The sequence below is a fragment of the Homalodisca vitripennis genome, chromosome 1, assembly GCF_021130785.1.
Source record: "Homalodisca vitripennis isolate AUS2020 chromosome 1, UT_GWSS_2.1, whole genome shotgun sequence".
NCBI lineage: Eukaryota > Metazoa > Arthropoda > Insecta > Hemiptera > Cicadellidae > Homalodisca > Homalodisca vitripennis.
Window position 1 is genome coordinate 90595383 of NC_060207.1, and position 13414 is coordinate 90608796.

Here is a 13414-nt window from a genome sequence, read left to right on the forward strand (position 1 = left end):
TACCTCGTATCTTATATCAAAATAGTAACCATATTAATTTGAATTCAATTGTATATGGATTACATTGTAAATTGTATTTGGATGTGAATAAATATGATTAAAAAAGCCTTATTTAAAAGACTCGCCATGACTTTGCCAGTGGGGGAACTTATACAAAGGACTCGCTGTGAGTCTGTAGCCAGTTTTAGGGTTAGTCATATGTTGTTCAATATTGGTTAATTGTTACTGCACATTTTTTTTAGATTTACTTTGAATATGCTGATAAACTACATTTGTGTTCTCTGGATACACAAGTTGGCTATTGCAAGCTAAACAACATTTTACTGAAGAAACTGATTCACTTGTATTCAAAAGATGAAGAAATCAAAGAGCTTTGGTTTAAGCCATCTGTCCCAGTTGTTGAAAATGTTTTCAAGATTCTTCATCAGTGTAAGTCCTTCTCATGTGTATTTCCTGTTTAACTATGTAATATGTTTGCTTGCATATTTTGTTTTATTATTAAAACATTCTTACAAGGCAGTGTTAGAGGAAAGGCAGATATGGTGTGTGATTGCCATATCGAAGTATAAAACTGAAGATGCATTACAAGCATAAAAATATACTTGTTACACTTACATAAATTTAGAAACTCTATTATTTATAACCTTAATATATCAATAAAGTAAAGTTATAAAGTAGAAAGTGACTACTAGAAATGTGGACTAGATTTGGTAATAACCAGTTAGTTTAGATTTTATGATTTGATGCTGTCTTACACCTACACATACATAGGGATATCCAGAATTACCTATTAGGGGAGGAGGGGGTTACCACTATCGGAAAATCTGGGAATTTCCTATACCTTCCAGTCAAGCTACGGCTTGAGGGTACTCTTACGAAATATATTTAATAACTATCATATTAAAAATTGTAAGTTTGGCAGCTATCTGAGAGTATTATTTTTATTCTATGTTCCACAAAACGGTTACAACTTAAGCTGAATTTAATGGTCGCCACCTGATAACACATAAAAATAAGAAAACAACTTTAGTTTATAGGGATTTTCAGAGGCTGTGGAAAACTTCTGTATGTTAAGAATTACAAGTCACATCCTCTATCTTTTATGCTGAATTTATAGACAATAAAATGGACTTCTTGAACATATGGCTTTTACTTGAGAATATATACAGAATGTTCACAAAAGGGTGTCACAAACTTCTGTGGCTAAATAGTACTCATCATTTAAAAAATTGTCATCTAAGCATAGGTCGAGAAATATATTGTTTTTTGCCACTAGCCACCAATTTTTACAATAATAAATTGCTGAATAATAATACATTGTATCTAACTAATATTGAGCTGTTTTATTTGTAAAAAATAAGTAATTATTTAAAATCTACAAAAGTTAACATTATGTTGTACTATCCCCTGGAAGTGTACACTGAAATATTGTGTTTGCATTGCAACCGACAACTAATTTATTTTCCAAATTTTTACTTAAAAAATATATAGTATATAGTTATATATACTTTAGTGTTTGAAAACAAAATTTTTTTCGGTTTGTTGAAAATGTGTATATTTAAAATTGTTGTAAATATGTAATCCAAGTTTTGTTTAAATGTAGCTTTTTTACACCTACACAATGAAATATTTTTATATTTTAATACGTTATCTGTAGTCTACCATGCCTATTACAAAGTATATACTTACTTTATAGTTGGTTTTATTTATTTATGAACATTAAAAAATGCAAATAAACTTATATCCACAACATGGAAAATAAAATTATGTTAAAAACATCTGCCGAACTTCAGTTATTTCCTGAGGCGTCGATGGTATTTGTAGGGTTGATGGTTGACCTGTATAATGATACAAAAATATGTTTTGTTTAATCTAATAAGTTTTCTAAATATTTTGCCTTTTTGGTTAACATTTTTCAAGCACTGAATAATTAATATAGACAAATGTCATCTACATTCCCTTCTATCAAGAAACTTAAAATTATCGTTATATGGATTGTAGTAGTTTCTCAGGTTGATTATACAGCTTTGCATACATTTTTATTTCCATTAAAAATGTTTAATTACATGATAATTTAGGCATTTTTAATTATACTTTAGTCAGATATAAATTACTCAAAATATAAATTTGGGTTTAGAATTGATTCCTTAAAGTTGACACTTGAAAAGTTGGTATTAAAGTTGTAATGGTTTAAACTAGGATTTGGAAACAACAAAGAATATGACATTAATTACCCTTATTGCACCTTTTTAGATAACCAATATGACATATAACGCTAGTTAATCATAAACAACAATGCAGTAGAAACCATAATCTTTTATCCTTTCAAATTTGTTTGAAAAATGTGATGCAAGTATTAAAGAGAACGAACAATAATATGTTCCTTAGATACTAATTTAATCATGAGTACTCACCAAATCACTATTCTACTTAAAAGCCAGTGTAATTATTATTTTTAGTTTTAGCTCCATAACATTAAAAGATAATTAACATAATTTTATCAATAATATGTATACAAGCTAAAAAATAAGCTAACAACAATCTTATTTATACGTTTTTAATTAGTTATTTGTATTTAACTCAGTAGTTTCTGATAATGTAATAATGTTGACAATTTTGGCATTTCAATCATCTGTCTGACAAGAAATTAATTTACAGTCAAGATTATATTACGTTATGATGGTTATGTCATTTATGAAAAGTATATCACTTTCTATGTCTTAAGGTTCTAGGAATGGAGGTCTGTTTGAGGTACAAGAAGATGACATCTACCAGGCACTTCTTGTACATATTGCGGCTTTTCTCGTAGCATCTTGTACTGAGGAAATGTTTCCTCAGTTGGAGAGACTTCTAGTCAGACAGTTGTTGCAGCCTTCCTTGTGGCCAGCAATGTTCTCATCTGATCTTCTCTGTCTGATCGCCAGGTTTGTGGTCTTTTCTTCCTAATGTATACTCCTTGATTCTGTCAATCATAGTAACAGCTGAAGTTCGTGGAAAACAAACTCTGCCTGCTGATGTTTTACTATGAAATATTTAATTTGGCCTTAATTGTGACAGTATTGTAGTCCTGCCACTTTTTAAGTGAAGTAATCATAATCTTAATTCACATAGTTTTAATATTTTGACGTGACAACGTCTTAAATTAGGTTGCGGCTCGGAGTCACTCATGAAAAAGTGTAACGCCCGGTAATGTTACGATGCCCGTCCAGTGGGTCCGCCGCACGGGATAAAGCAGATAACTGTGGGTCCGCCACATGGGATAAAGCAGATAACTATGTTTATTCGTGAAAATGTGGAGTGCTTAGATTCGTCATTTACAACAACTACAACAATAAAGGTAAATAATTGTACACTGATATTTCATTATCGTAAACTATGATTGATTGATTAATTGTTAGATTGACACAAAAGTTGAGAAACTGAGTTTATAGGTTATGTCATACTATTGACAAATGTTGATAGTGTTAAGTAAATTATTAGTTTAAATCACTCTGCAATCAATCGTAATTCAGTCGATTGAGAAGAAACAGCGCGTATTGCTAGTCAAACATTTAAAATAACAAATTATAACCTCTAACCTGTCATAACAGTGCGACCAAACAAACGAACTAAACCGACCAATCACCACGCGCGGAGTTAGAATTTAACTGTGTTTAGCAAGAATTTCAAATTCCAATTTTAGTAAATGTTTTATTTAACTTTACCATTTACAATAACAAATTTTAATTAATTTCAAATTATGTACAATGTTTTAGTAAACAAAATATATTTCTATAGTTAAAATTTGTGCAATTCTTATTTTCATTCAATGCCTTGTTCCTATTGTGCAAGTAAAGAATCGTTCAACTTAACATTTTTAGTTGTACATCACTTTTAAAAACATTTGAATGGGTATTATGTTTTGGATTGTATGAGAGTAATGTATTAATCATACACATAATTTATAAGACTTATCTTATTTAGACTGATGCCTTTTAAAAAGTAAAATATGTGTGAACGCCCTAAATGTGTACTAGATGGATTATAAAGGATATGAAAAGGTAGTTGATAGTACTGAACATTTATTTCTTTAATGCCCTTCTTAAACAATATAATTTCTCACTAATATAAAAAATATTGCTAAAACTTTAAATAAATATTACTTATTAATTCTGTCCAGGAGATAATCTATATTTTCATACTCAATAAGGAATAGTTGAGGGAGAGTGCTAACATGCATTGCCAGTAACAAAAACTGCCATCAACTGTTGTTTATTTCAGCTATTAGCTCAGTCTGTATTAGTCACTATAAAACAATTATAAAATATATTTTATGCAAGAAACATTATTAATCCTTTGTGATCGGGATGTAACAAATTTAACCAAAACTTATCTCTTGCTCAGCTTGGATGTAGTTTCAGGCATTTGTCCTCTCAGCTCTCTGGGCCACATATAGTTTCTGGCTGCATTCTGCGTCACCACATGGGGTTTGCATAACAATGTACGTCAACTTTTGCTCGGATTAAAAGGGCAGAATTTGACCTTTGGTTCTTTAAGTGACTGAGATTTTAATGAAGTTCTCAAATAATTTACAAAGTTTAAAAAACTTCAAGGTTGAAACTTTATTGATTGGTTATTTATTAATTGCTTTTAAATTGAGCAATTAGTACGGAATTTGTTGTAGGTTAAACTGTTTGAAAGTATTTTTATTAGCAGAATAAAAAATACAATTAGTCACAAGTAGACCTGTATCATAAATTGTAGAATATAAACTCGTTTCCATATTTTGAGCTTCGTTTCCACCAAATACACTAATATTGTAATAAATTGATAGGATACGATGTTTATTATGGTATGTGCTGCAAATAGAGAAATATTAATTTAATTACTTTTTTACTAAGAGATTGCAGTATATTCCAGTCACAAATGCAATAAGGTGATCTAAGAGGATAATCATATAAGATTAATGCCAATCCCAAAGGGTTAAACAGTTTCAAGGGTAGATTTAAGAGTATTCCTGTTCGGCTAGGATGCTTTTAAAGGGGTAATATAGTCCTCCAACTGTTGGGAGAGGGACATTCTTCCACTTATCGTGCTCGCTTTCTAGTTTTCATAACTCACAGTTTACATATATCTTATTGTTTGATTGAAACCTAACAATGTTGTTACTATTAATCCATCATGAATAGTTGGAAGATTTTTATGGAGAGAGAGGTAAGAGGATTGTGTTGTTGTTGGGCAAAAAATTCTTTATTAAGAAAAAAGGTGTAATATAGGTTAACGTTAAACGCATTAAAAAAATAATTACTAGTGTTTTAAACTGTTTTACATATGACACACTCAGCATGTTTATTCATTGTGGTCTAATCCTGAATAATAAATATAAAAGATTTTTTTGTGAGATACAATATTCATTATGACATTGCTACCCTAAAGAAGGAAATTTATCGTGTAAAATTACAGTTTACAGGTAATTTTGAAGCAGAATTGAGCATTCAATATAAACAGTAAATAGAAAATATTTGCAGTTAATCTTTTTCACAGTTTCTCAATGATTTATTGGCAAATAAATGGTTATCCCCTTCAAGTGCATAAAATGTATTACTTTCTAGATAGTTTTATTAAAGCTCAATATAAAATTTCAATAGTAATCATATCATTAATGTAAATCCACCATTATTCTGTTTCTGTCAAGATTTGGGTGCAGCGAGCTGTGTCTCCAGTTAGCGAGCCTGCTATGTGCGCTATTGTCGGAGTGGCAGGCCTGGGATTGGCAACGGCCTGAGTGGGTGTATGTGAGCTGGTCTCTCAGCCGACTGTTGCGGCTCCTCTCCCCTCATCACCTGCAGGCTTTCCCGTCATGCCTTCCGTCTCTTCCCTCTCTTGTGACTGACATCACTACATTTCTCACTGCATCTGTATCAGTTAACACTGTCGTCATGTTCCAGTCATTGGTAAGTCCGCTTGTACTTGGCGAATTAACCAGTATTTAATTCCTTCACTTAGTTTTACATTTCATACATATTGCAACAATGATACAAATAATGAACTAAAATGTAAAGGGAAAACATTTATTAATATTATAAAATGTTATATTGTTAATAACTGCTTACAATTATTTTTTAATATTAAAAGACAAAGTCTGTTTGAAGTAGTGAGCTAGTAAATCGAGTGACTAACCCTGTATGTTATAAGCTATCTACCTAAATCTCGAGAACTCTTTTCCAGTCACAACGTATTGTTATTAACCCTCCAAGTGATGACTAAACCACTTCAAAGTGCTAGGCCATTTTCGAGCATATGACATTTCTTTTTTAAACAACTTTTTATATACAAACATATGTTCAAATTGCATGTATTACATATGGTTTTTTACACAAACATATGTTCTATAAGATCAAGTAAAAATAAAAATGCTTATCTTTTATCATAAAAAAATCTGGTACTGCTAACCGGTTGTTTAGTTTTTTATATTTTTATTTTTCAAAATCCTTGACGTATAGTTTTTACAAAATGTAGTAGTCCTAGTTCTAAAAATATGCAAAATGTTCCAAATATAATGCTGAATAAGAAAAATATCACTTCTTAACCTTTTGCACAACATATCACAATACTAATTGGTAAAAAACAAAACAATTTTTTTTCGCAAAAATTTTACTAAAATGTTTACCACATCAACAAGTGGCAGTAAGTTGTTGAATAGTGATTATTGCCTCAAAATAAACACATATTTAGTTACTGATATGAGTAAAAGTAAGAAAAATGACAGATAAAGTATTAAAAATACAAAAAAAATGGCTTATATACATATTTACATTAGACTAAAAAAAATTAGTCTGAGTCACTCTCTGGTGGGGGTGCTGCTTGCATCGCTATCATTACCACTCAAATCGTCATCAAAACAGCACCTAATGGCACTTGAATTACTAAGTTCACTCATAGCACAAATAATTACTCAATAAACAATAATATGTCACTTACAAATCAAAAGAACGAAGCAAAACAATAACGTCACAGAGCGTCGGCTGCGAGACGACCGTAACAGACAAACACGCATCGAAATCAGCTGACTATTCTTCTTACTCTTCCTCCTAAACTTCTGAATTACATAGTTCTAATTACGTTACTTGATAGGGAATTTATTCCTACATGTAGCCTTATAAACCACGTCGTTATTGAGCGAACCGTTCGTCTGTGATATAAAAAAAACGAACATATCGCACAGTGCGATAGTAGCACTTTGAAGTGGTACGAACATATCGCACAGTGCGATAGTAGCACTTTGAGGGTTAAGCACTCTAGGGGTTACAATTTTAGGGAGTTTAGAGATACTGTACATGATTTAGTAAAATAGAAAGTTGTTCCCTTGGGTTTGTAATATAAAGTATTGTTTGAGTGAGATGTAAGGAGTTAATTTATTTCAGTAAAAAATAATTAATGTTCAATTATAAAACCTGTTGAGACAGGCTCTGTTCTGAGACCTTAGTATACATTTCATTTGTCTAAAAAACTTAAATGTTTATTCGCTTATTTAAGCTGATAACACCAATTTGCCTGTCACAACAATCTCAATTACTTAAAACAGACAGATCACTAAACAAGCAGAAGAGTGGGCTCAAGCAAGAAATTAACATAGAATCTGTCAGACTTCTGGGATTTCAAATAGATTCTAAGTTGCAATGGTCTCTGATGTTGAAACAGTTTATAAAAAAATATAAGAGTAAATGACCTACTATGGAAATTGAAAACTGTAAGCTTGGAATATTAAGAATTTCATATTTTGATCTGTTTCAATTACATATACAGTACTATGGTATACTAGCTGGGGGTCATTTTCCACATGTAAGTGACATTCTTTTATTACAGAAAAAGGCAGTCCGTAATATTGTAGGAGTGTGTTTGCTTGCTTACTGTAAAAGCCACTTTTCATTCAACTCAAAATTCCCACAGTTATAAATTTGTATGTTTTCAGGTACTATTACAAACCAAATCAACCTTACAGAATTTTACAATTAGAAATGTTATTCACCAGTATAATACTAGAAGTGAAGTTAAACTTAATATACTTCCCCACAGACTGGCTAAAATTGGCACCACTTTCAAACTAACCTGTATTTATTTTTCTCTAGACTGCCTGATTGTGCAAAATCTCTTATTTTTAGAACCCTTAAACATAATATCTATTTAGCTTATTTAAAATCCATTTTATAGCATAAATGAATTTTCGACTTGCATTTTGATATACAATTTTAGCTTAACAACTCTTAACTATTTTGACTAAGTAGTTTTACATAAATAAACATAGCATAATTATTGATTTATGCTACTGTTTTGTTTAGTTTGCTTTAAAGCAGGTTTTAAATTAAATATTTTCAAAGTTTATTTTAATAATAAAATTGTATTTTTTATTTGATTTATAAGAATGTTTTAAACTGTATATTTATAAATTATCAAATTGATTGATCCGAGTTAACTATTATGTAATAATTCTTATTCTATAATAACTACTGATAGTTTGTTTTTATTTTTATAATGCTTTAAATAAATTATATTTGTATAATAAAGTTGATTTTGCTTATTCAATGTAAATTTGTCAATGGCAATAAAATTATTGGTTCTTGAGTAGATATACATTTATGGTTATTACGAATTATGTTAACATAACAGCATAAAATTGTTATGGTTTTCTGTGGTGAATGTCATACTAATTATTCCCAGTCTATACTTAATGCTGTGTATTTATACAGGGTGTTTGAAAAGTATGGGTACGGCTTAATATTTTAAAAACCATATGAGATAACATCTATAAACTTTGCATAGTGTCATATGGCTATGTAAACTATTTTTCCTTGATATTACCATGACATGTCAACCATGGGGGGACGGCCCACAGAGGAAAACATGGAAATCTTAAATTGAAGCATGGGTCGAGTGATACCTCATTTGAAAGAGCTCACTTAGTAGAGTTGAATGCCGCAAACCGCATCTCAAAAGGTTTATCCAATCAGAAATGGCGGGTTGTTTTATGTACACATTGTGAAGTACATTATGCGCTGCCATTTCTGACTGGATCGTCGTATTCTGATGCGGTAGGCGGCGTTTCACTCTACTATCCAATGTGTTTTCACTGACTTTTATTAATTAGCAAATTATGACATAAATTTATAACACAATAAATAAAACTAAAAAACATCGGTATTTATTGTGTTTTATTTATTGTGTTATAAATTTATGTCATAATTTGCTAATTAATAAAAGTCAGTGAAAACACATTGGATAGTAGAGTGAAACGCCGCCTACCGCATCAGAATACGACGATCCAGTCAGAAATGGCAGCGCATAATGTACTTCACAATGTGTACCTAAAACAACCCGCCATTTCTGATTGAATAAACCTTTTGAGATGCGGTTTGCGGCATTCAACTCTACTAAGTGAGCTCTTTCAAATGAGGTATCACTCGACCCATGCTTCAATTTAAGATTTCCATGTTTTCCTCTGTGGGCCGTCCCCCCATGGTTGGCATGTCATGGTAATAACAAGGAAAAATAGTTTACATAGCCATATGACACTATGCAAAGTTTATAGATGTTATCTCCTATGGTTTTTAAAATATTAAGCCGTACCCATACTTTTCAAACACCCTGTATAATAATCTAAAAGAGTACACTTAGTGCTGCACATATCCACTGGTTAACAGGCTTATGTCAACAACATTTTTCTATAATATATTTTTAAATCTCTAATCATCTTTCTCATTGTTAATAGTTATTAACTAGTTAGTTAGTAGATTTTTAATCTACTGATTGAATGCAATATCTTTATCGTTTTAAACTTTTTTAACGGACAAAACACTACAGAATTCTTTGTTTGAAGTTTGTTTTGGACAATGGAAGGATTTTGAAAGAAACAGGATATTTCCAGATATAAGTGATACAACAAAAAACCCAGTTAAATTATGTTTCGAGATCTGTTTTTTGTATCACTGATTAATGGCAAATGTCTAGAAAAATCCTGTTCTGTACAATGTATAAAGTCTAAAGGTAATCAATTATTTACTGATCAGTTAGTCAGTATCAGTAATCCTGGAGTAGAATCCCTCCAAAAAATTTGCTAACACCTGTTAAATGTAAGAAAGTACACTCATATCTTATTTTTATATTTCCTTCAACCTGTTAAGTTTTTAATATTTTGAGATTTGACAATTGTGTTGTTATGATGGTTTCAGATGGAGAGGTTTATGGTAGTCAAGGACATTGTGGACTTGTTGCCCAACTCCGATTCTATGCTGACAGAGGCAGTGTGTGAACTGTGGCGACACGTATCAGTGCTACCTGAGGTTGAAAGTACTGAGAGTTCCCACTGGTTTCTAGGATTGTATTCAGCTCTTGTTACCATCACATGTGGTTTGGTAGACTCGCTCAGTAACTGTCACATTAGCCATGTAATATAACACTTTTTCTACTGTAACTTTTACATTATGTTTAAAGAAGATGACTACTTGTAGAAGTTTTATCTGATTTCTAGATCTAGGACGATCTGATCAAATGAGTCAGTCTAGTTAAATCAATGTATTTGCAGAAAAGAAATAAGAAGACCTTGTGATTAGTGATTAGCTTATTCAATTATTCAGTTACTTTTTCATATTAATTTTACAACAAAATATGTTACATTTGTATTATCTTGAGGTCACTCTGTCCCTATCTACTTATTGTTATTATTCTACATAAGTAGGTGTAGATAAAGTTATCATAAATATTTTTCTAGTAGTACTAAAGTTAAAGTTAACCTTTACGAGTACTTACATGATCTGAGCTTGAATTTGGGTACTACCTCAAAGATGTTTTTCTTTTTTTGTCAGAAGTGAGGGTAGTATCACCAAAGCCTGTACTGATGGCCAGGGGCATTTCCGATTGGTACTTTTCTTACCTCAGATCATGTTCCAGATCGCCTAACATCTCCAAAAACTCCCAAACTTCCAAATAAAAGCCTAATTAACAGTCTGGGCTGGAGGAACAAACTCTGAATGAACTACTCCCTCACATCAAAAAAGCAAATGAACATTGTCTTGATGTATCATTTGACTTTACAAAGTTGTTTAGATGGGGTGACAATGCCATCCTTCATTGGCTTGATTGTTGCTTTGTTTCTGGGTCATAACTGTAGCACCATGACCCTTCTTAGTAATGACCTTTGATAGGAAATCGGGATCAGTTTAAAAATGTTTTTTTAAATCACAACATATTTAAATTCAACATACTTTTTGATTGTTAGTCAGAATGCGAGGCACACACTTGGCAGACCCTTCTCATTCCCAAATCTTCAGATAAAATTTGCTGAATTGAGTTACAAGATAAGCCACTAATCACTAACATTTGATCAATGATCTGTCAACGAGCTGAAAGCACAATTTCATCAATTTTCTGAACATTTTCATCTATTTGTGCAGTTGATGGACATATGAAACAAGACTTGACATCAATGGACATGCCACTTTTATACTGAGAAAAACCATTCGTCTACTCCCACGTCAGCATCCTTGTAGGCAATTTTTAATATTAAAACAGTTTCTACCCAACAACATTTTTATCGAGCAAGAAACAAAATTTCACAGCTGCTCAAAGTTCACTCAAACATGCTGTCATAAAAATGGAAAATAACACAAAACAACCACTAATAATATAATAATATAAAACAAAAACTGTCACCAGAAAAGAACAAAACAAGCCAGTATCATGATCCAGGCAGCACAGTAATGGTGATGAGTTGTACTATCGACACCTAGAGGCAGAAGTTTGTATTGAACAAGCCCTGCCCAGGAACCCCTCGTATTACATTGCAAATATTCACTGATTCGTCTACAACTACATAACTACATTGTGATAATGATTTAAGAGCTTGATAATCAGCTGGTGTAACAAATTCTATAAAATTGGTACTATTTTGTTTATATATGGGTAATAATTAAAACATGTCTAAAATGGTAATCCATGTGTTTAAAGTGAACCTCAAGCAACCACTGTAATTGAGTAAATTTCAGAAAGATGTGCAATATCTTAATATTCGTGGGGATCAATTTAATTCCAAAATTTTGAGTTGTAATCAACACATCCCTATACTATATAGCTTGAAATAAATTTACAGATAGAAAAACCAACATATATCATAAATATAAATAATCATAAAGGGTAATTAACTAGTTTTTTATATTTTACGATTTTAATTTTTGGAATTGGTTTTCTAAAGTATTTTTTGTTTTATTGCAGATATTGGATGTGCTAATACAAGCAACCAGTGTGAATTCATCTATTCTCCAATGTGGCAGTTGCCTGTTTCTAAGAAGCCTTGCTACAAAAAATCTTGTCAATGACTCAAGTCAGACTCAAGTGTGTTGCAAGATGTCATCTCTGTTTGTACATCTGATGCAGAAAACCGATCCACTGACCAAGCAAATTGCCATGGACACATTTTCATTCTTGGCTTACGTAACAAAGTATGAACAAATTGTTGCCGACACTGTTGCCAATGACTGTCAACTGCAAGTAGAAATAACTAACTATTTAGAAGGAGTACCAACAACAGCTTCTGAAAAATCTCTCTCTGAACATTTAAAATGTTTGCAACAAGAGTTTGTTCATAAATGTAAAAGAAGAAATCGGGTAGATGAATTGCAATTTGAAGAGACAGTTGAAAACCGTCCATCTAAAAAACTGAAGTCTTCGTTTGATGTAGATTCCGTATCTATTGCCTTGCAAAGGATGGAAAAGGATTTGGATTTGATTGAAGAGTGCAGAAGTAGTATTACGATGACACCATCTCAAGTCTCCAGCTTGATAAATATATATACGCGATTAGGCAAAATAGTTAAATAAATGTAAGACTAAAATTGTGTGATATAATAATCCTGTTTGTAATATAGTAACTTTATCAGTATATGTGAGAAAACGAACATACAAAGTCTGTTATCATTTTATACATTTATAAAACTTAACAATAAAACATTAAAATCAACATTTTAACAAGGCTAACCATTATTGAACCATTTTAAAGAGTTAAAAAATGTATACAAAATGTATACAATTTTATGGATTATTTGGTTATTAACACGTTTAGATGCCGAGCCTAAATATTCTGTTTTTAGCGTTAGAGTGCCACAAAATTATCCCGTGGCTAAAAAAACTAGGTACTATTCATGTTGTTTTTCTGTTAGTTGGGTCCAACGTTACCATTGTGATTTTGATAATTTTTTTTGTATATATTAACGTTTTTTACATTCGTCGGTCATTCCTGGGCCGACACGATCATTTACAGTTTACATAGTACACTATAAAATATGCCGTCGGGTTCGTAACATGGACGACACAATATTAGGGTGTGGGATATTAAGTTTTTGTGGTTGGTAGTGCAGAATAGCCTCATCTGGATGTGTACTGCAGC

General features: G+C 31.5%; 1 protein-coding gene across 2 annotated transcripts in view; it reads left to right on the forward strand.

Annotated features, from left to right (window-relative positions):
* The window catches only part of LOC124366565 (uncharacterized protein C1orf112 homolog), a 33703-nt gene extending 20707 nt beyond the window's left edge, over positions 1-12996 (forward strand). Inside the window, exons 10-14 of one of the 2 annotated variants that reach the window (XM_046823165.1) lie at positions 243-429; positions 2726-2924; positions 5675-5933; positions 10206-10388; positions 12244-12996. In XM_046823165.1, the coding sequence (XP_046679121.1) occupies positions 243-429; positions 2726-2924; positions 5675-5933; positions 10206-10388; positions 12244-12849 (1434 nt within the window). In that variant the 3' untranslated portion in view covers positions 12850-12996. Of the gene's footprint in view, positions 1-242; positions 430-2725; positions 2925-5674; positions 5934-10205; positions 10422-12243 lie in introns of both variants that reach the window. The other variant, XM_046823160.1, reaches the window with a different exon arrangement.
* The last annotated feature ends 418 nt before the right edge of the window (positions 12997-13414 follow it).